The sequence below is a fragment of the Cucumis melo genome, chromosome 2 (genome assembly GCF_025177605.1).
Source record: "Cucumis melo cultivar AY chromosome 2, USDA_Cmelo_AY_1.0, whole genome shotgun sequence".
In the NCBI taxonomy this organism is placed as follows: Eukaryota; Viridiplantae; Streptophyta; class Magnoliopsida; order Cucurbitales; family Cucurbitaceae; genus Cucumis; species Cucumis melo.
Genome location: NC_066858.1, coordinates 2,401,893 through 2,424,991, shown reverse-complemented (window position 1 = coordinate 2,424,991; position 23,099 = coordinate 2,401,893). Strand labels below are relative to the sequence as shown.

Here is a 23,099-nt window from a genome sequence, read left to right as displayed (position 1 = left end):
TTTTTTTTCTTCTTTGCGATTTATTCATTTTCTTTTCCAGATTTCCTCGTCTCCTCTTCCATATATTTTTCTTCTATTTTTAAACGATTCGTTTTTCTGTTTAAATCTCTTATTCCATCTTCACCGTTTTTGGCAAGATTCTTTGAAGCTACATAATCTTTCTCCTATTCAATAATATCGAAATATCAAGATCGTCTAGTTATCATTTTGATATGATCTAAACGATCGTTTATCATTGTCAATACGATCATTTACTATAGTCAACGTGATCATTTAAATTTGAATCCTTTTTCCCATCGTTTAAAATGATCTACACAATCGTGTTGACATGATTTAAACGATCGCTTATGATAGTTAACACGATCGTTTAGCATGATAAATACGGTCGTTTAGTATAGTCAATACAATCGTTAGACTTGAAGTTTAATGATTATTTACATTAGACTACACGAACGTTTACCATAATCAACACGGTCGTTCTTCATGGTCAACACGATCGTTTGTCATGGTCAACACGATCAAATTTGAAACTTTTTTTCATTGTTAAAAAAGAACACACGATCTTGTGTCATGAGCTAAACGTTAGTAAAGTATCAGTTTAGATTGAAGTACAAGATTGTTTAGAAGAAGATTAATCGCATATTGATTGGGGTATTTTTGGTATTTTTCATTATTGATTTTTTCCGTTTTTAAAATTTTTCTATCTAATATAAATACTTTATCGATTTGTTATATTTTTTTTTTAAAAAATCTATCCGAAAATCATTTATAGAAAATAGTGAAAAAAAAACAATAGATTCCGATATCTAACATATAACTTTTTATATTGATGTAATATTATAGGCATGCTTAATTAATAAAATTATAATTTTTATCACTTTAGAACATTTTTGACAAAGAATCAATGCATCATAAAATAAAGTTTTTCTTTCTTTTTTGAGAAAACATATAATAGAGCTTTGCTAACCACATAAATCATATTAAATTCATAAAATTAGTCCTTCTTTTCTTTTTAAACCACACTTTTGTTTAGGTTTTATTGTCAATCTCATTACCTAATATACTTTTTATTTATTTTTAAATAGACTAAAATACTTATAAATATAATAAATATCGTTATTATACGATGATAAATTATTATCATCCATTATTCATAAATGTTAATAGATATTAACAAATGTCCGTTAGTGTCTATTAGTCTCTACTACAAATAGATTAAGAAAGTTTCTATATTTCTCTAAATATTACGCCATTTTAAACAAAAGGAATGAATATATATATATATATATATATATATATATATATAAATATAACAAATAATATTTTTCATTTCTAATATTTTAAATGTGTTGAATATTTTAATAAATTAAATATAACAAATTATTAAAATATTTATCGCATTAATAAAGTTGGTATACTTTTTAAATATTTCAAGTTTGTCCTATAGATAGTTTTTTTTTTCTCTCTTTTTTTACGTTTTAATTTCTTTTCATTCCTTACAAATTTTTTTTTTTAAATATCGTTTTGTCAAATCTAAATAAATCTTTGAAAAAATAAACTAAACATATCTATTCTATTCAATCTTTTGACAAAATTTAAACGAGACAAAATTAAATCAAACTATAGAAATGTTAGAAATTTGGTATAGAGATGGAATGATAAACAAGAAAAATAAATTTGTGTAGAACCATCTTGGAATCCCATGCTTCGATTTTAATTTACGTGAGTCCAAATGAATCCGTAGCTTCTAGAAATGTGAGAAAAAGGAAATTCACGAGTTCTTTGATTCTATACATAAGTCTTTTAATTTGGAATTCAATTCAACGATATTAAATTTTTTAAGAAAATTACACGAAGAACAAAATCTTTGTCAAACTAGTTTTTCTTGGTCGTTTCATTTTTTATTCCTTCAAATTCCGTTCTGTAAATTCATCTTTCCGAGTTCTGAAATCCGTGTTGTATGATAGCAAAAATGGCGCAGAACGAAGATCACATGGAGGATATAGATGGAGACTCGTATCAACAGGTTAAACAGACGCTGAAGGACCGATCCAAGGTGTGTTTTGTTTTGTTTTGATTTGATTTCATTCTTTTTTCTTTTCTTTTTTTGTCTTTTTCTCTAAGTTTTGCAATTTGTTGATTCGATTTGTAGAAAATGGCGCAAACGAAAGAGATGTTATCGAAACAAGCAGTTCAAACAAAAGAGATTCTATCTAAACAGGCGGTAAAGATCGCTAAGCAGGCCGAAGAACACGAACGATTCATCAATAAGGTTTGTCTCTCACCGTAGTGCCGAATCGAGTCGATTAGATGGTTTGATGCTGTTGAATTTCCATTTACCGCCATCACGAGAATGATTCTATTGCATTTAAATCTGAGTTTGTGAGGCGGTTGGTTTTTTTTTCCAACTTGTTTAGGTTACGCACCTGCTTGGAGTTCTTGGTTTCGGAGGATTCTGCTTCATCTTAGGAGCGAGTGAGTTGAATCATCTGAATCAATGGATTGCGATGCTTTTACTTTTTGCAATATTGGATTGATTTTCCTTTTTTTCGCCATTTTTTCTGATCAGGACCTCAGGATATTCCATATGTATATTGTTTCTTTTATGTTACCTTTGTTCCTCTTCGTTGGATATACTATCGGTTCAAGAAATGGCATTACTACCTCTTGGTAAGCTTTGCATCTTTTCTTGTTTTTTCATTTCCCTTCAATTTGTAAACGTGATTCTCATACAACATAAAATGTATAAAATCCTTCTCTAGTTGAGACTTCAGATAATTTAAATCGCCTATTGTTGTTGCTGGGTTTGGATAATGGCATTTTCTTGGATGTAGAGTCTAGAAGCTGGGTATTCAGCAACCATAGAAAGAGATACATCATTTAGTGGGCTTTCATATATGTTTAAAATCCATCGAGAAGATGTCATCGACTTGAACCGTGGTTGGATGGAAGGAGATGTTTGAAAGTTTCGTGTATTCGATAGTTTAAATGTGATTCGAGTAAAGCAATTTCCGCAGCAGGTTTGGTGGAATTATGAGGAGGCAGGTCTTGTTTGAGAATTAGAGTTGGTCGATTTTCAAATCTCTCGAGGTTATACTGTTTGTCAATAGATATAAAAGTATTTCAGTGCATCTCAAGCCACACCTAACTTTGTGCATTTCATTAAATTCTTCGATTTATTGTCATGTGACAAATTCTTCTTACATCTTTCTTTAAATATTTTAATTCGTTTTTTGTGTGTAATGGGAGAACTCATAGGGGGATAGGTGCATCTCGGTAGATAAATGTCCATTGGAACTCTTCCTTTGGTTTTTTTTAATCACAACCCATTTCATAAATTTCCAACTTACCTAAGATACATATGCTTGGATAGCTGCTATCACTTTTATTGTATTTCATCAGGAAGCCTTTCATGCTGAAGAGCTAACATATTTATATTCCTTACTCAGGATTTTTGCTATTATGCAAACACGATTTTCATTGTTGACCTTCTTCTGTATCCAAAAAATGAAAAACTTTTCATGATTTGCTTCTCATTTGCAGAGGTTAGTATTGCGCAATTTTGTAATCTGACTGGGAATTTTTTTCATGTACTTCCATTTTGACATTCCAACTATTGCTGTAGGGACCATTAGCTTGGGCGATCATAGTTTGGCGTTGTAGCTTGGTTTTTAGTTCTTTTGACAAAATAGTTAGCGTTCTTATACATCTAATTCCTGGTGAGTTTCTTGTTCTTTTTTACCAACATTTTTCCGTAAAAGTCACCTGTGAAGAAAAATTAATTAAAGGAATCTTATTGATAGCTGAAGAAGTTGCTAAAAAATATAGTAATTGGGGGTGCACTGAGCATTCACCTGCTTCTGTCAACTTCGGAAATCTTATTTTTCGATTGATGAAATCAAATGTAATCTACATTCATGATTTAATTACTTGAACTTCAATTTGTGGTAATCCTTCATCTTGCAAGAGATATTTTCAGATTTTTGAAACATAGCTTCACAAGTTATGCAATAATTGAGCACAAGCCTAGGTACAAGCTAGATGGAAGTATGCTTCCAATGCTGTGAAGGATCCACTTGTAGCTTGAATACTCCAATATTAAAACCACAACAGATTATGCTCTGTTTGTAGTACCATTAACCATTTAAATCGAGCCCTTGTTTGATAACAATTCTGTTTCCGGGTTGGATTGGAATGCTGTACTTCACCCATGAACTGGTACTCTAGAGCCATGTGTTACAACTTAATGATATGCTCGATGTTGCTCTTCCAGGTTTGGTTTTCTTCACCATTCGATGGTGGAACGAGGCAACATTTGAAGCCATGCATCCCGAAGGAACTTCCCGCCGGGCTTCATGGCCCTATGTAGAGGACAAGTCATACTTATGGACATGGCTATTTCTAGTTCCCTTGGTTGCTTACACTCTTTGGCAGATTCTTTACTTTCTGATTGTCAATGTGTTGCGTCGTCAACGGTTCTTACGAGATCCCGAAGTCATGACTTCATACAGGTTTTCCCTATGTGACTAAAAATCAATTGCATCAACAGCAAAAGCATTTGCATTTCTTTTTAACTCAAGCTAACACCCTCCTTTTGTGGTTTCTTTCTAGGGAACTATCTAAAAGGGCACAAAAAACAAACAATGTATGGTGGAAATTAAGTGGTTTACTTGGAGATCAGAATCGTCTATTCATGTACATCTTATTCCAGGGAATATTTACGGTATTGACAATGGCATTAGCCGTTCCGATCTTCCTATCCTATCGGTTGCATGTAGTTTTCCAGTTGCTAAAGGTTTCAGCCGCGGTCTGGAATGGAGGGAGCTTTCTGTTAGAGGTCATGCCACGGCAGGTGATTCAGAAAGAGAAGAAGAAAACAGAGATACGACCGCTTCAAGACGATCAAAATCATCATCCTTCAGTTCCCGCAGACGAAAACGGAGGTGACATCAATTCGAGCGAGCCATTGCAGTCGTAATCAGCAGCTGTACCCGGTTTGATCTTTCTCTCAAACATGTTAGGCTGTTGGCTCTAATTATATATATATATCGATTTTGATCCATGACTGTTGTAAGTATTGTATTACAGCTTTCATAATCAAAGTGGTGTTTTTAGGAGAGAGATGAAGTAGTTCTTTTTCTTTTAATTTGTGTTTTTCCATTTCATAGACATTGGAAATGGGTGTGAAAAATAGGTTTTACTTTAAACGTTTTAAGATTTCTCCATTCGTTTCATTTGTTTAATCCATACATACCCATCGCAAACTTTGGTAAGGTTTGTGTATGTCGATACCTTTTTATTTTTTCTATCAATGAGAATATTTGTTTACTTTCATTTTGTGTTTGTGTCATTGCTCTTTGATTTTCTTCTTCATGATATTTCAGAATTTGACCTATGCTATAAATTAGATTTATTTGGAGCAATTGATATTTAAAAGTTGAGCCCTAGAGAAAATTGATATTTAAGATTTTGAGCCTTCTGAAACCAAATTGATTTAGTCCTTCATACTTATACACAATTGTTAAATTTGAAATTTTAATTATTTGGAGCAACTTAGCCTTCAACTTTTAGTTTTAAAATTAAAAGTAAGAAAGCTATTTTCAAATCGATACATATTTTAAAATAGTGACGAAGCAAAATCAACGAAACTTCTAAAAACTTATTTCAATTTAGTTTGAATATTTTAACAATCCTCCTTTTTAATTAATTTAATTTTTTTAAAAATAAATATAGAGTTTAACCAAAACTCAAAATATATTAGAACTTCTTAAAATTTAGAAAAACTTTGTAATTTAAAAATGATGTAATTGCAAAATGGACTGCAATCACAAACTCATTCATAATTCCTAACGATATCTGACTTGTTCATAATTCATATTCATATTGATATCGACTAATGAATCACATGTAAATTTTAAAGACGATCAAACTACGCCATTTGCTCATCGCATTCTTTGATTATGGATTTGAAAGCAGACCTAACTATTTACAAACATAATCAAATGGAAACTACTTTTTCAGATAACCATTGCTTTATTACGTTTCTTCTGATATCACTCCACTGAAATTATCATCTTCTAATAGCAAAACCATATAAAAAATGGTTGTTAAATGGAAACAAATTAACCTCAAATCATTTGAATAATAATATGGTAATAATTGCTAGCTTTTTATTCATGGTGCCTAAAAGTTCTAAGACATATGAGCAACAATATCACAAAATAATACTGTACTAAAAACCCCAAAAAAGGAAAATGAGAAGAGAAAAAAAAATACAATGAAGAGATGCATTATCATTTTTGTTCCTATTTCTTAAAAAAAATAAAAAATTACATCACACTAAATACAAATTGCTTCCACAATCTAACCCAAAAAAGAGGCCTAAAAAACAGCCATACACCCAAAGACTATAAGAACCTTAGGAGAAAAAACCAAATGAATATAAGAAAGACCACTGCAACGGTGATCGTTTTCTAGACTTCTTTGTTCGATCCATGAAGCACATGATCACGCTCAGTGACATGCCTTTGAATCTGGACGAAGACCCTCCCAGTGTTGATATAACACGAGAGGCGAAACGAATTCAACCAAGATGACCATTCGAACTCGGTCGCTGGGAGGATGGAATTTAATATAACTATACACATGGAATGGTGACAAAACAATTAAGTATATGCACAGAGACTTGACCTGCAGTTTGTCTTCCTAGTGCAGAGACAAGATTTTCACCCTCATAAGCCATGATCCATGAACACATAGGGCACTACTCTGCACGTTGAAGCAAAAACCCAAACCCAGAGTTTTCTCGTATCAGCGGTGGAGGATCTATATCTGTTACATCTACTTGTTTCATGGATTTGGAGATATCGTCCACAGAAAATGGTATACTGCATTAACAAAAAAGCGATCATAACAATCAGCATTTCTGTAATCCCAAGGCACGATAAAGGGCAACAATCTTCTGGGTCTTAAGTGCAAAACGTAAAGAATATGGGCCTTTTCCTGTGAGTTGCACCATACATAAAAGTGCAACATAAAAATGAGAAAGCAAACACAAGAAGACTTGTATTTAGGCTCAGAATTTTTTCTTTTTTAATCTGGGTGAGCTTTTTAAAACACTGATAATAAAGAAACTTATCAGACCATAGAGATTAAATGGGAGTGGCAATTTGAATGAAGATTGTACCTAGAGTCATCATCTAACAGGAATGAGCTGATAGCATTGTTGGAGTCTTCAGTCATCAAAATTCGCATACTCGAAATAACCTGCACTATGAAGAAGGGTGTCAGAATAAAGAGAATTTTGAGGTACAGCGATCTGAGAATCGGTAGTATTCGAAAAAGCGGTAATTCAAAAGCTAAGAGAGAACTGATTAGAACCAATTCCATCAAGTTAACATACTTCTGAAGATACACTATGCGTGCCATATTTGTCATCCCAGTACATTGTACTGATCCTATATAACTGTTGTATGCTAAGCACCTGAGAAGCAGTGTATAAACATATGGAAAATATGTAAGCAATGAAAGTCAAGGCTGAAATAATTTGAAAACAAGAGAAAAGGGAAGCAAAGCACTAACAGGACATAGGTCTTTTGTTATCTCATTCAATGTCTTTTTGGGCTTTTGATGAATAACCTGAAAAGGAAAAGAGTTCAAATAAATTTGGCAAAATTGTAGATTATTGAAGAATTGAGATTTATTTAAATAAACATACAAGGAATCCAACAGCCTGCCTAATGTGCTTTAACTCATCCCAGGCAGACCCTGCATACTGTACAGGAGAAGGGCGTTAGAAAGGGCACATAAATTATTGAAATCAATTTCGCTTTGTGATTACTTACTTCCTCGGTTGCTCCCGAACACCACTGTTCCAATTCAGACAAGCCAGCTTTCACATACTCGCCATTGCTGAATGAACAACACTCGCGTCGCAAAAGAAGGCTGCAAAAAGAATTAATTGACGCCTTAAACTTTCTGATGTGAAAATAGAAAATTTAACTGGCCTGAAAGATAGCCAATCCAATTACAAAATGTTGAGGTTGAATAACTACCTGTTAAATAGTTGGACATTAATAAATGAGAATATCTGAGTGAAAATTTTACGGACCAAGAATGGAGGAACCTGTCAAAACCGGCGTAAGATCACAGTTCTACTTGCTATAAAGATGATGAATTATTAGTATATAACGCTAAACTCAGAACTCACATAGTTTGCTTTCATGATCTTCAAATAATTGTTTAAGCTTTTCACAATGCTTTGCCAATGTGCAATCAAGGCTTGCTGAGCCATGGCATTTGCTTGGGAGCGTCCTTTCACTAAGCTTGCCCGGGATGTCCGAGGAGCCTAATTGAATTAAATGTAGCTGCTTAGTTCTCACTACTTAGGAGGAAAGTCTCATCATTGATAACTTTTTTTAAAACAAGAAACGAGCTAGTTCATTAATATAATGAAATGAGACTAAATGAGAACCAAGAGTTTAACAAACTCCAAATAAGACGGAAAAACAATCAAAACAGCAACTGAAAAAACAGTCGATACAAATGAAATGTTGGGAAAGGAAACAAAATTGCTCCAAAGAACCATAACCATGAAAGAAGTAATCTTTGAAGATATGATAACAAAAGGAGCTTCGCTTGTTAACATAACGTTATGACAGTAGTTTGAAGTTTCTTTCATCTTTTTATTATAAAATCAACAAACAAAACATAAAGAGTAAAGAAACCAAACTGAAATTTACATGGTTTACTAACAAAAAGTTAGTTATGTCCACGACAAAAGAGAAAGCAATTTATTATTAGAGAGACAATATCGGACTACAAATTTAGAGGCATCAATAAAGTTAGAGTTTATATAATGTATTCCTTTAAACCCTAGGGACAAGCGAGACCCGTGCTTAGTCATCTGGAGCGTCATATAAGGGATTCAAGGCATTCCAACACTTTTTATAAACAGTTAGAAGAACGATAAGATTTGACAATTACCTGAATACATAGTCCAAGTAAGGGCGAGATCTCTTTCTTCAAGTTGTCTCTTATCATTCCATATATTTTCTCCAAAAATGCTGTAAGCTGCTGCTTAAACAACAGTGCTGGATACTTTGCCTCAACCTGCCGAAAATCGTCCAATCTACCAAGCCCCCGACCATTAAGAAACGATAGTCCACCACTTTGTGGAGATGCCCTTAATCCCTATAAGGTGCAGTGAGGACAAGAAAGACGATTAAGAAGAAATAACAATAAAACATAAAGGCCTGAAGGAACATAGTTAGAGTCATACTTGAGACATCCTTCCAAAAAGAGAAGCTGAAGTAGTTCTCCTCCTTTGAGGAGTCAAGCTAGCAGCTCCACTAGCTTTGAGAGTGTGTTGAAGCAGCAACAATAAAGTGGATGTATTAGATAACCAATAAGTTAATACATCATTGTTGTCCGGGACCTTCAGTAGAGTTAAAGCCACAAGTGTCAATAATATGTAGATGACATTCATTTATTTCCATCACCGGAAAGAACTACTAATACAAACTGGCAACTTAATGTACCAGTTGCAGAAGCAAACACAGCATCTCACCTCTATGGATGAAGCTATTGTTTGAATGATTCGATCAAATATGCCAGTTCTTTCAACTTCAAACGACCTCCAGTGAAGAAGACATTTATAGATGACACAAGCAGCAACTGGTTTGCCTCCAGAAAATCCCAAATCTTGAGATATGCACTTCACTAGCAGATCCTGGTTCTCCTGAACATCATAATGCATCACAAAAGACAGACAAGTTACTCTCAAACACAAAGGAGAATCAAGTTTGCATAAAGCTCCCAGTTTTTTCTGCTTCGTCTAAATTACAGTGAGATGCCTTTCTTACCTGCTGTTTCTCATTAAGTGATTTCTGTGGTTTTTCCTCTGATTCGGGCTCACGTACAGTTGATAATGCAAGAGTTGTATCCTGATACATTGAATGTAGAATTTAAGATATAAAATTTCTCTATACTAGAAATGTTCTTTTGTTCTATAAAAGTTAATTTTCCTTACCAATGATACTTTGGCCTCTCCATGTGGAATATTTCCGTTCTCTGGTGTCCTCTGAAATTTCAACAAAAATTTGGTGGGATTTCTCAGAAATAATATTTTATTTAAAAGACCAGAGTATCATATGAATATCACACTATACCTGAATAATCATTGACTTGGGTCTTGCAGATAAAGCTTTTCCTGTTGGCGACATCGTCAGGGCTTGTTGACGAAGTACCTGGTTCTCCGATTCTGAATTTGAAAGCTTCTCTTCAAGCCTAATGCAGAGAATAAAGTTTCATTTATTGACTTTCAAAGCATGTATTTGTAACCTGACTTACAAAACTTTTAAGCAAGCAAGAAACTTGAATTTTTCAAACAACGGGCACGCATGAAAGAAAATGGAACGAAAATATAATTGTTCAAGAAACAATTAGACACAAGAGGGAATCATTGAGACAATAAAAAAAACTGAACCAAAATTACAAAGATTGGTATAATCTTCAACGGTGTGATAAGAAATGTTGTCAGAAGATCCAACAAATTCAAGAGAAGAAATAACATAATCTGAACTTGACACCCCCAGAGAAAGGAATAGGTCGAGCCAGCTATATTAAAGTAGCACAATAACTTGAAGAAATTCAATTTGATGAAAAATAAACAACCGACACAAAGATTTAACCACTCTTACGAACCTCTGGACCGACTCCTGAAGCTGATCCACCTTCTGTTCTGCATCTTGAAGTCTTTTAGTCAGCTCCACATTTTTGGCTTCAGCATCAGTACAAGCTTTTCTAGCTTCTTCAGCCGACGTTTTCTCTGAGAGCAGCGAAGCCTGTAAATCTCTGGGGTTAGATCATTCTCATGATTTAAGAAAAAACGTGAGAAGCTTTACCATTTGGCGACCATAAAGAACAGCAAGAAATACAGAGAAATTTACCAATAATCAATGACCAACCCCAGACCCTCTGATCCCCCTTATTGCCAAAAAAAATATTTGCTAAACCAGGACAACCATTACTTTTTAGCTTCAAATCTATTAAAGAATGGCCAATTTCACAATCCAAATTCATTTTAGATTTTCCTCTAGCAATCAAGAATAGTTAGAGCTATTTTGTTGAAAAGATATACTTAGAGGGCATGAAAAGGTTTTCATGCAGATTATTCTCCAATACTTTGGCCTTGTTATTCCTGCCTACATGCATTATATAGACTTGCAACTCGAGTAAAATGTATAGATTGGCTAAATGGTTGAAACCTACCTTCAGACTCTCCACCTCAGCCATTAAGGAATTGATTTTTTCAGTGTCCTCGACAAAAACTGGAGTTTCCTTGACAACTGGAGGTGCTTCTTCAATAGCTTTCTGAGCAGCCTCTCGCTCTTTGATAACTTGAGCATTTGCTTCTTCAACTTGTAATTGCATGCTATGTAAAGTATCTTGTAATTTGGCAATTTCTTGGGCTTTCTCCTCTTCCAGATCAGTCTACAATTCAGTAGGGAAAAAGAAATATATCAATTTCTGCAGAACAATGTAGAGCATTTTGTTTCCCCAACTCAGATCCACACATTACATTGAACGAAAGAAAGTAATCAAGAAAATACCCTCATCCGCTTCTCAAGTTGTAAGCGCCAGGTGAGTTCTTCTACACGTTTTTCTAATTTGTCTTTTGCTTCTTTGAGTGCACCAGTTTCCCTTGCAGCCTAAGTGCACAGAAAGCATATATGAGTGCCTTGATTTATTCCTCCCACAACTTCCTTTGATTCAAAAGTTGTCTTAAATATAAAACAAAGTCAGAATAAACAGTGTATTTGAACCATTTTCAGTTTTCTTAGCTCCTTCCGTGCAACTCGTCGCCTCCAACCACACTGTGTGTATAGTGCAGCCTTTTGGAGTCTCGTATAGTAAGAATGCGCCATGTGACAACGCAAACGTGCCTGCAAGTCAACCAAAAGAAATCAGAATCCGATCAACACCTAGGTACTACAAACTGATTTGATAAACTTAATGTTGCAGAATGAACATAGTTCTCAATTACAAATCTTAGATGTTTTAGATTTTATATGTTCATATAATTACTCTAAAACAAACAAGAAACAGCACCTGAATGATAATTGCTGCCTTGGTACGCTTTCTGAATCTGAATTCATCACGAGCCTTCATTGCCCTTAAACCTGTTTGCAATTTGATTGCAGATGAGAGCAAATCTAAGTATGATTTCCTGGCAATATATCGCTTGAAACACTTCTGGATCTTTAAAGCTGCTGCTTCCCGTCGCAACTGCTCAAATAGTTTTCGAGCCAAAACACCTAATCATAATTTGAAACAAACACACATTAGATTTTTAATAGGAAAAAACTAACTTCATAAATCTCAAACCAAGGGGATTAATTAATGTTTTTACAGTGAGAGGGAAAATATAACTTTTCAGATCGAAGAAGGTGACTTTTTTTAAAAAAAAAATCTTTGAGATAATAAAGCGACTTCTTTTTGATGTAGGAAACAAACAAGTATACTAATAATCATAATCTTAATGGAACAACTTCTTTATTGAATCCACTTTTTTACTATCACTTGGAGCAAGTTATCTCCTCATTGTAACTATAATCTTAACACCCTTACTAATCAGTGGAGGTGTTTTTTTGTAATAATCTCTTAATATGACCTTCTCTAGTATCGTACTTTGATATATCAATGAATGGTTACACTATCCCAAAAAGTATATATATAGCTAGATACACGGCCCTTGAAAGGGTTAGAGATCTATTGGACTATCTCCTTCTAGCAAACCACAATTATCAAATGGGGAAGTCCCATCAAGGAACATTAGATCAACTCCTTCTCACAAACATCTTCCAACATTTCCCCTACCGTCGTGCATAAACTCGGCCACAGAAGAATAGCAGTTCTTCATGGAAAAAGTGAGGTCAATCTGAAAGAACTTATCTGAAAAGGAAGGCATCATGAACTAAGGCAGAAGATCAACAAGAGTTTCTCCCAAGAACTTCCGGAAGAGGAGCAATTAACCAAAAAGTGATTCGGACTCTCATTTTTCACAACACAAAAACAAAATATCACAATAATACAAAACAAGAACCCAATTACATCCCAACATAGATATCTTAAGACTCCAGACAACCGCAATACGCATACTTCTAGGAACACAGGTAACAAGTGATCAAACAATTTATAAAAATGAGAACATGAGATTCTGAGACCGTGAATGATGTAAGCCAAATGTTTCATCATGTCTCTACGGACTCATAACAATTTCATGATTTCTTGCTATGTTAAAAAATATTTTAAAAATAAAAAAAGACAGAAGAAATGAGCATGCGGTATTTCTGAGACAGTCCAAGAAAGTACCTCGAGAAAATGATTGCACATGTATAGCAGCTTTACGTAATGCAACAAACTCCTTGCGTGCAATAAACGTTCTAATTTGCATCTGAATAGTTCTGGCAGCGTTGCTAAGCACCTCTGTTCTCTTTGCATCCAGAGAAGCCATCTGCCCAGCCCTCAGGAATATTTTTGTCTTACCAATCTGCCCAACCAAGTGAACCGATAAATTAATCTTGGAGATACGCAAAACCTTCAGAAACTAGAACGCATTCAGGAGCTTTCAAGTGAGATCATGATTATCAAACAAGTACAATTATCAATCCCAATGAAGGCATCTGGGACCTTAGACATTAGACTCAAAGTTTGAGAAAAAGTATGTAATGTTAAACACAATACAAGAAAGAGGTTTTCCGTATTGCACATTAACAAACCCCACTCAACAATCACCCAACTAAAACTCATAACAGCTGCAGCAAGAGGGATTGATTAATGAAGCAATCATTTGAAATAAGCAAAAGATGTGAGCATTTGTAGCTATCAAAATAATTTGAATCAACTGCTTTAATCTATCAATCCCATTGGATTTCAAGAAGTAATCTCATAAAAGGTATGGGGGTGTGGTGTAGTGTTGGAGATATGGGCTTCAAATCCAACCAGAGCAATGGCCAAGGACCTTAAAAAATACAAGTTTACAGCAATAATGAAATCACCTGATAACCTTTCAGACCCATTTTATCCAAGATCATCTGGCAGGCTACCTTGTCGTCATAGCTGCACATATGGTAGTAATATCAGACTGCCAGGGCACAAAGAATACTTAAACTTGTCTCTCCTCTCCTATTTCAACCCCTCATTTTTCTTTAATTTTGTTAAGAGAGAAATATGTTACATAGGGCGGTAAGTTAACTTACTTTCCATCCAGAACTTCTGGTGCAAGAACCCCAAAACGTAGGAGGAACTCATAAAATGTTCTTCTGGTAGGATATCCAGCACAGCTGATCCTAATTGCTTCGAGGACACCCTAAATTGTATGGAATAACCACATAAACTTAACAAAAAGGCTATGATAAACCATTGCTAATTTTTATGAAATGATAAGACCAGATATAGTATAGGTGCACAACAAAGCCAATTCGACACTGTATACTCACACCACAACGCAATTGCTGGATAACATTTGAATTCTCAAAAATAGCAGGCTTGAGAACATTATTTGGCTTTACACATCTGATGTAGTGAGGTTCTGTTGAATTTAAGGTCTCCATTAAGGATTGAAGTTGTAACTGCGTAATTAAGAAAGTGAAAGCATTAATACTTTGTCAAACTATACCTAACCCACAACATAACATGAATTTCAAGTTAGAAAAGGAAAAAAAATATTAAAATAAAGAAGAAAAACTTACTTTAAAACGTGAACCAATGGAAGAAAATTTTGAGGATTTTGCTGTTTCCTCTGGTTGAGGAGGAAATAAAGCTCTCGCAAAGGAGCATTTTGAAGCTGTTAAGAGGGCCTGATGTTCTGCTACCACATAGTCTTTGTTTTTGTCCAAAAATAGATCTGCCAAATAAGTCACCTGAAGCAGTTTTTTTAAAGAAAAAATTGAGAGGGGGTGCATTTGAGCCTGGAGCATAAGAAACTAAGAAACAAGCTTAATATATTTCACCTCTCCAGCATAATGAGATATTGTAAAACTAGTACGCGATAGCTTAGGCTTAATGAAGCGCTTGTTGTTCTTGAAAGTCTGGTATAACTTCTGAGCAAATGTTTCATGTGTAGATTTAGGAAACATGCTGATTGGAGCAAAAAATAAAAAAGGAACGTGAGAATGGAAGGAAGAATCAAAAATATTTTGAGTAAATGAAACATTGAAAAGTTATACTGATCAAATATTAGCTGCCATACCAGGCCTCGTCCAGAAGTGCAATAATTCCTCCCGGTTTCTGTGAATAAAGAACTATATTTTAATTACTTAAATCTTGTACTTGGCAAATAAAAGAGATGAGTGCTTTATTCCCTTAACTGGATGCAAACACCACAAAAACGTCAATGCCGACTAAAATGAGTGCTTTATTAAAAATCTCGTTCACATCAAAACATAAGTTCGCATAAATATTAAGATCTGAGATGCATGATCAGAATAGCTGCAAAATGATAAATAACAGTGGGGTGGGTGGGGGAAGAAGAGCTCAAAACCTTTTCAATCAGATCCAACACGTCCTGGTTATCAACAAACTCAATATAACTCCAATTGATTTGCTCTTTGGTATATTCCTCCTGCTCCATTTTGAAAACATGCTGCATATACACAATCAACCAGAACTTCAATCAGGCTAGTAAGTAAAAATTGTCTTAAAGTGAAGCTTACAGATCCAAGTCAACCAACCTGATTGAAATGTTGCTGCAGTTTTTCATTTGTGAAATTGATGCAGAACTGTTCAAAACTATTAAATAAAAAAAATATTAATCAATGGCTAGTAAATATATATGATTTAACTCAAGAATTCGCTTGTGACCATTACCTGTTGAATTTAAAACTCTCAAATCCATAAATATCCAAAACTCCAATCAATGATTTAGAATTTGGGTCTTGCCCAATTGAATTGTTGATCTTCTCCACAAGCCTACAGGAAAGGTTCACAAAGAATGAAGAAGCATTTAATACATTTACAGAAAAACTTTGAAAGATCTTTCTAGGTTGACCGATCGTCCATATGGACTAAAGAATAGACAGAGAATAAGAAACGAGGCAGAAAAAAATGTGTAAGAGGAAGGAAGGACCCAAGGATTCAAACCAAACCTCGAGACAAGAGACATTACCAATCAAAGAGTCGTGAATAAATTGTTTTAGCCAAGGCATCCCTACTACCCACAGCAGCCACAGGATCAAGAGTTCGAGTTATAACCTCTTCTGGCGTTACCATGACACGTTGAATCAGTGCGTCTTCCAAACTCTTTGCATCACACCTAAATTAAACATTTAGAAATTGATAGCTTTTGAAGTATTAATAATGACTAAATCAACTTAAGTAGAAGCTTCAGAAAACATACTTAAGCAGTTCGGCAGTAGTATTAAGATGGAATCTGGATTTGTCATCCTTAATGACTGAAGAATCTATCTCCTCTCCCTTTGCAAATTCGATATTTCCAAGATGTAAAATTGCAGCTACAACCCTAAAAATTGCTTCCTGAAATGAATTACTCGTTATCAAAATTCTGACGCAACATGATGCACCACAACAACACAAAAAATTACTGAAAATCAACCTGCTCCTCCTCGCTGATTCCAACTACATCCATAGCCCTTCTGGTTGCAAGATATTCATGGGCATCGTTCACTCCATCCAACTCAAAGCATTTAGATTGATTTAAGTAGTGGAACGATTTAGGGTCTGCTAACTTATACTTCTCCCTTTCCTGATTTTTGTCAATGCATTGATTAGAATCAGGTATATAAGCTACCATCACTACTAACAAATCAGTCCATTATATGTGAATGATTTACAATTTTAAAGTTGATAATTGTACCTCAGGAGGAGCTGCACAGAGAAGGTAAAAGCAATGATAATTTCTCTCAGGATCCGAGATCTGACATACTCGAGACCTTTCAAGCAAATAAGTTCGGACAGCTGCCCCAGATATTCTCCCACTCTTATCAAATTGGATCTCAACAAATTTACCAAAACGACTGCATTTCAAACCACAATTACCAACTATCGGATAAACTTCTTGAGCAAGTTAATTAAGTAGCTAGCATTTAAGAGCATTTGTCCCTTGCATGAGAACATTCAGTGATAATGAAGCAGTGAAGATATATGGAGTTTCAAGGCTTGGTTAAAACCAACTACCAATAATCATTGGAATGATTATAAAGTTTTGTTTTCCTTTTCTCACAAATCATTGGACTTGTGAGAAGTAGACAATTATAATTTCATATATCATGAACATGAACCTTGCTAGAAACCAAATGTGAGAATTGAAAAGTGAATGATTTCATAGAGGTCCCAAAATTAATTTGCTATCATCTGTGAAGATAATTATTTCTCGTGATATTCCTATTTGTTTTCTCAGCAAGACCACATCTTAACTTTACATCCAACTCAATAGATTCAAACACATTTTTCCGTTTAGAACCACTCACCTTGAATTGTTGTTCCTAACAGTTTTTGCATTGCCAAATGCTTCAAGGACTGGATTGGACTGGGAGGAAATGAAAAGGAATAATAATCATCACAGGCTTGAGTTATGGAATGCAAGTAGATCTCTATACTGCATAGTAAATATAAACTTTGGCATGCTTAAAATTATAATAAAAAGATCCTTATCATACTTCTAGGACTTGTTGTTCAACAGTTCGCCCTTCCACTCCAGACCGACCTCCAAGGTATGCAAGATACCGCATGAGCATCTTCGTGGTCTCAGTCTTACCAGCACCACTTTCTCCACTAACTAGAATTGAATTGCTTTTTCCTTCATTAATCATTGCTCTGTAATGGATAGAAGAAGCTAGTGAAGCCAAAATGGCAGAGGAAACACATGGTTAACAGCATTTTTACTCTAAATAAAAAAATTCTCCTGCACGATCAAATGTTTAACTTAAAAAACCTTGCTAACATATACCAAGAATTACATTCCATAAATATGACGACTTTTACAAGACATTAAAGAACATAAGATGTGTATGTGTTAATAATAGCTTTACGAATGAACAGAAGTTTTTGTCCAAATTTCATTCTTTTGCTCTTTTTTTCAATTCAACTTAACGTGGTGTCGTGGTTTATAAAGAATGACAGCGTGAAATACTTACATGGCAGCACTAGTCTGCCCACTAAAGTACAACTAGACCAAGAAATCATAGGCCTTGCAACAACCAAAGCCTAAAGAATACCAAATCTATTGAATTGTTACTTAACCTACTCAAAAATTAAAATAAATCATGTCTTCCTGTTATCCCACCTCCCTCCCCCTCCAAAGATTACCTGTATGCCACTTCAGCAACTGCAAAGACATGAGGACTCAGTTCTCCAAATCCAGCTCCTTTGTATTGCTCCATCATGTGAGTATCATAAAGATGAGGTAGCCTTTGGAATGGATTTATTGCAATAAGTATATTTCCAGTGTATGTCTGCAGGGAAGTCAGAGGTATAATATGCAATTAATTCAAATATCTAACATCTGAAAGTATTCTTACTGCATGCACAAGAAGAAAAGATTACAGTTTCCTACATATATTTCATTGAGTTCATATCTGGTTGCCAAGTTGCTCAGAACTCCAGGCTCATGCAAGTATGAAAGCTTTGTCATGTCATCGACACCTGCAGCAGGTGCTTCAGTATCCTTGGGGAATATCTTTGATATATTGGCAACAGCCTGCAATTAATAGTCAAGTATCAGTTGGATTCAGTTCAATGGTACTAGTGTGACTACTGACTACGATGCATCAAAATCATTTATTATTTTATCTAGGAAATCATCATGTCGAGGAAAAGTAATGGAGAACAGATCAAATGCATATAAGTCAATGGTCGTCTATTCACGTTTAAACTTCCTGGTAAGATGCCGCAGATGAGATTAACTATTATTCATTAAATTTAATATTGAAACTAAAATTTTAATTCATGGCATGCATCATCTGAAAAGACACACTGGCATGGAAATGATTCATATGCTGAGTGCCTGACTCACTGTTTTCCCATTGGTAGTCCGAACATGAACTTCCTCGCCATTGATGCGGAAAACTTCACCGTCAATCCAAGCTAGTTTTGGATCTTCGATCCAGACATGCGAACCTACAATGATGTTAACTGGTCCACTCTATTTAAAGAGAAGCAGCAAAAGGAAGTGTTAGTGTTCCAAGATTAGTAACATGCAATTCAATAAACATACGCAATTCAAAAAACTATATTAAACATAAATTTTTACTTCATCCAAATATAATCAACAGAACTATATGGAGCATGAAACTGAATAAGATGGATTTCACGAAAGGAATACACAGAAAAGGAGAACTAGACTATAAATGCAAAGAATTCAAATGCATTCTTGACAAACCAATGGCTTGGAGCCATACGGAAGACTGGAATACCAAACAAAATTTGAGTTTCTATGTAGATTCTTGATATAGGTAGCTGAAACACCCCTAACCGATTTCAAAACAAATTCCTAGTTTAAGTTATATGCATGCAGTGCCATATTTGTGCAAAGGATTTATAAGATAGCAAGGAGACTCAGCAGATCCTTAGATTCTAACACACATTTAGAAGTAGCAAGGGGACTTCTCATATCTCAGATTTTTGGTTGCTACATTTGGTTGTATAGTGAAAGTTCTTCATTTTTCCAATTGAAATGGGGGCATTCAGGAAATAGAAGAAATTTATTTCTCGTCAGTATACTGAAAGGGGACACGAGGTTATCCAAAGAGTTTGGCATGGCTAGGTGCTTCTACAGAAATTTTAATTTGTGCATTGACTAGCTACCTTACAGCATTGACTAGTTACAATCTTCAGGTCTTGGGTAGTCTATCTATGTTCAAAATTTGGAGAGGGGAACTCAAGAATTTTCTTTGAATTGGGAGAAAGATTGGTCAGAATTTTGGGATATTGTTCATTTGCTCACTTCCATTTAAAGTACTCTTGCTGCAACTATAGTGCTTCTTTGAGAGATAGTAGATACCAACTGAAGTACCCTCTCTTGGCTATTTCCTCCTCTTTTCTAATTTTTCACTTTTTCAATACTTCTGATGAATCTTATGAATGACACATGCATTCACACTACATAAGAAACAAGGAGTGATGTCTAAGGAATCTTTCTTCTTTTTGCAGAAGAGCATACAAAAAAGATCAATCCCGCAGAACCCCCTCTAAATGTCTAAGTAATCATAAGTTTAATGATAGAACAGGGCATACAGGTGACGATCATAATAATGAATAGAAACATCACCAGGAAGAACTGTAATAGCAATTGTAGTAGATGATAAATGATATTATAGAGTTGGAACACATTCTAACTTAACAAAATGAATAGGTTATACAACAAAAAGGCCAAGTTTCAAAACCATTTGTGACCACTAACAGAGTATTGTACTTACGTTACTCAAGATCAACTGATATGAATCAATTATCAATTCATGCCTCAAGAACTTAACTCCAAAGCAATCACTCCATACTAGGAGTGTTCAAATATCCCGGACTACCCAACCTAAATTGTAAGGGTTGGTTTGGGTTAGTTTTTACTTTGGGTTGGGTTCAGGATACATTTTTTAAAAATCCGGGTGACCCAACCCAATCCGAATTTTTTATATTATTAAAATATATATTACAACTTATAAATATTATAATTCATACATATTATTATGAAGTTTTTTTTAAGTTTGTAATAGATATGTTGAATTTTGATATTTAACATTTGAGTTTCATTTGACTTTTATGAAATTTTAGTTAATTGGTGGTAGAAAATTTTATTTTAACTTAATAAATAATATACTTAAAAATAAATAAATAAATAACCTCATAACCCAACCCAACCCGGATTTTGAGGATTGGGTTGGGTTGGGTTGAAGATTTTATTTGGACTATTTGGGTTCTCAATTTTACCAACCGAAAATTTGGGTTGGTCCAAAAAGTCTCCCTAACACAACCCAACCCAACCCATTTACGCCCCTACTCCGTATCTTAGACGGATTGTCCATCATTTGACATAAAAAGGCAAGGAGGAGAGAACTAAATGATTGCTAGAAGTCAACCAAAACACAAACTATTATTTGATTCACTGCCATGATAAATCCTTACTAAATTCAAAAATATCCATGCTAGTACCACGACAATTTTTTTTCAAGTTTCCCTCTCATAAGCATTTGTGCAATCATTCATACTTTTCCACTGGTATCTTACTAACTTTAAAATGACTGTATTTAAGCGCATGCACCTTCTAATAAAAACTAAAGGGTAAAACGCATGACTCCATGTACATGTCATCCACCAACAAACGCCTAACAAGGGAAACTCTGTTTGTACATAGAACCAAGGGAGGAAACTACAGGCCAATCTGAAGTATAATATCTAAATATGCACTGAACCAACAATTTCTTTGGTCGAATTGGCTAATAAACAGGTTGGGCTTGCTTCCATTCTCCAGTTCAGTTTATTTCCAGAGGTATTCCATATAAAAATTACAACCATTCCTACCCAGAAAATTTATTGACAGGGCTTTATTTCTTGGGTGGAAATCAAGAGTTGTAATTTGGGAAAAAAAAGAAAAATCTGGATAATAAAATAAATTACATAGTGAGATATGAAATTGGGTCGAAAATGGGGCTAATAGGCAAAGTAACCACTAAGCTACGGATAAGTATTATAAATAAATTAGTTTGCTTTATATATATTACATAAGGACGATAAAGTTGAGGGGGCTTGAGCCCCCGAACCTATACTAAACCCGCCGGTGCTACCCATGGTCCGGAAAAATGGAAATAAGACCAACATGAATTGGCAATATAGTTTGAGCTCAAATGAAGAAGAAAAATGGCGTTAAAACCACATTCCATTGAAAATCCTACCCAATAGTAGGACTTCAAATTCCAAATTCAACTTAATTGTCGGAACAGCTAAATATAGCAAGCTATCCAACCCACATACAAAGAAATGAAGTCAAAATGGTCATGGAGCCGAATAAATCCATCAAATTACAATGTAAACAAAACAAATATAAAAAATTCCATTGAAGTTACCATGGTGATTGTAAACAGAGATCTTCCGCGTTAACTCATCCAATTAAGAAAAGAGTCAAAAGGAACAAAAGACTCGGCGACCCAGATCGGAGCAAACAAACAAGTACCCACAAAGCTTCAACAGCTGAAATAGCCAAAAACAACGCCACCAAAGCTGAAGTTCACAAAAGGGTATCAATAAAAACCCCTCAAAAGATCTTCCTCAGCTGCAAACTAATCCTAGAGAAACGGAACCGAGTTAGATCGGATTGAAACCGCTGATGGATAAGAAACAGGAAGACCAAATATTGACAAAAGAAATACAGAAGATTGAATTGGCAACTTTGAAGGAAAAAAATAAAGCCAAACAAAGCTGCCTACAAGGAAGTTGTTTTTTCCTTGTTTTCTTTCTAATTTTTTCGTGAGTTACCCCTATTTTCAAAGCTTCTTCTTCTTCCTCCTTTCTCTCTGTAGAAAAGTTGAGATGAGATTGTTTATAAACGAAGGCAAAAAAGGTTGAAGCAGCTTCTCTGGTGAAGAGGGTCTCTCTCTAAGTTCTCTCTCTAAAAGTTAAAAAATTTTGTTGTTTTTTATTTTTGGGTATAACTTTCGTTGGGGTTGTGTTGTGAAATTGTGAGAGCTCAGCTGGCGCTGGTTCAACATTCGTGGTCTCCACATACTGTATGTCTCAATTACTCATAATTATGCTCTTAATCCGACATTAGAGAGCTAATCAAGGGCCCTATGGTCTTTGCCCCTTTCTTCACTTTTATTTACGACATTTGCCATTCTATTTTTTTATTTTACTTTTACTTTCCAACTATTAGTCGTTTTACCCTCTCAAGTTATCAATAACCTTCCTTGATGCCTTCCCTTGTTACTAGGGCTGAGCATAATAGAAAAAGTATTTTTAATTGTTGACCCATTCTGTTCGACTAACTTTACTCGTTGATGTCGAGGTTGGTTTAAGTATTTACTAAACTGACTATGATCAGTTTGGTGGTGGTTTTGTCAAAGAAAAACAACTCCAACTAATTGATAATCACT

At 34.7% G+C, this 23,099-nt stretch overlaps 2 protein-coding genes across 5 annotated transcripts; one reads left to right on the top strand and one right to left on the bottom strand.

The window, feature by feature from the left end:
• The first annotated feature begins 1,601 nt into the window (after positions 1-1,601).
• Positions 1,602-5,334, top strand: LOC103492350 (glycerophosphocholine acyltransferase 1). Of its 3 annotated transcripts, none has more exons than XM_051081359.1 (9): positions 1,602-1,722; positions 1,968-2,056; positions 2,153-2,272; positions 2,418-2,475; positions 2,570-2,670; positions 3,450-3,545; positions 3,626-3,719; positions 4,274-4,511; positions 4,612-5,334. In XM_051081359.1, exons 2-9 carry the CDS (start codon positions 1,973-1,975, stop codon positions 4,976-4,978), a joined length of 1,158 nt encoding a protein of 385 aa, XP_050937316.1. In that variant the 5' UTR covers positions 1,602-1,722; positions 1,968-1,972; the 3' UTR covers positions 4,979-5,334. The 3 variants fall into 3 exon arrangements, with proteins under 3 accessions (XP_050937316.1, XP_008450899.2, XP_050937317.1); XM_008452677.3 differs by having other exon boundaries at positions 1,627-1,755; XM_051081360.1 differs by having other exon boundaries at positions 1,721-2,056.
• Positions 5,335-6,150: 816 nt separating this feature from the next.
• On the bottom strand, positions 6,151-22,655 carry LOC103492348 (myosin-17-like). 2 transcript variants are annotated; one of them, XM_008452676.3, is made up of 40 exons: positions 22,483-22,655; positions 22,074-22,292; positions 19,034-19,162; positions 18,575-18,718; positions 18,328-18,473; positions 17,679-17,835; positions 17,490-17,548; positions 16,877-17,036; positions 16,616-16,765; positions 16,400-16,536; positions 16,169-16,315; positions 15,871-15,972; positions 15,735-15,792; positions 15,545-15,646; positions 15,254-15,291; positions 15,015-15,141; positions 14,754-14,924; positions 14,502-14,633; positions 14,262-14,371; positions 14,061-14,121; positions 13,375-13,552; positions 12,112-12,317; positions 11,826-11,945; positions 11,613-11,711; positions 11,272-11,493; positions 10,705-10,844; positions 10,170-10,287; positions 10,031-10,081; positions 9,864-9,944; positions 9,569-9,739; positions 9,281-9,436; positions 8,986-9,192; positions 8,210-8,347; positions 8,055-8,125; positions 7,845-7,944; positions 7,718-7,774; positions 7,582-7,638; positions 7,403-7,483; positions 7,187-7,266; positions 6,151-6,887 (listed from the first exon to the last, which is right to left on the bottom strand). In XM_008452676.3, the coding sequence occupies exons 2-40, from the start codon at positions 22,074-22,076 to the stop codon at positions 6,764-6,766; spliced, it is 4,590 nt and encodes a 1,529-aa protein (XP_008450898.1). In that variant the 5' UTR covers positions 22,077-22,292; positions 22,483-22,655; the 3' UTR covers positions 6,151-6,763. The 2 variants fall into 2 exon arrangements, with proteins under 2 accessions (XP_008450898.1, XP_050937315.1); XM_051081358.1 differs by lacking the exon at positions 22,483-22,655 and adding an exon at positions 22,434-22,451.
• Positions 22,656-23,099: the final 444 nt, after the last annotated feature.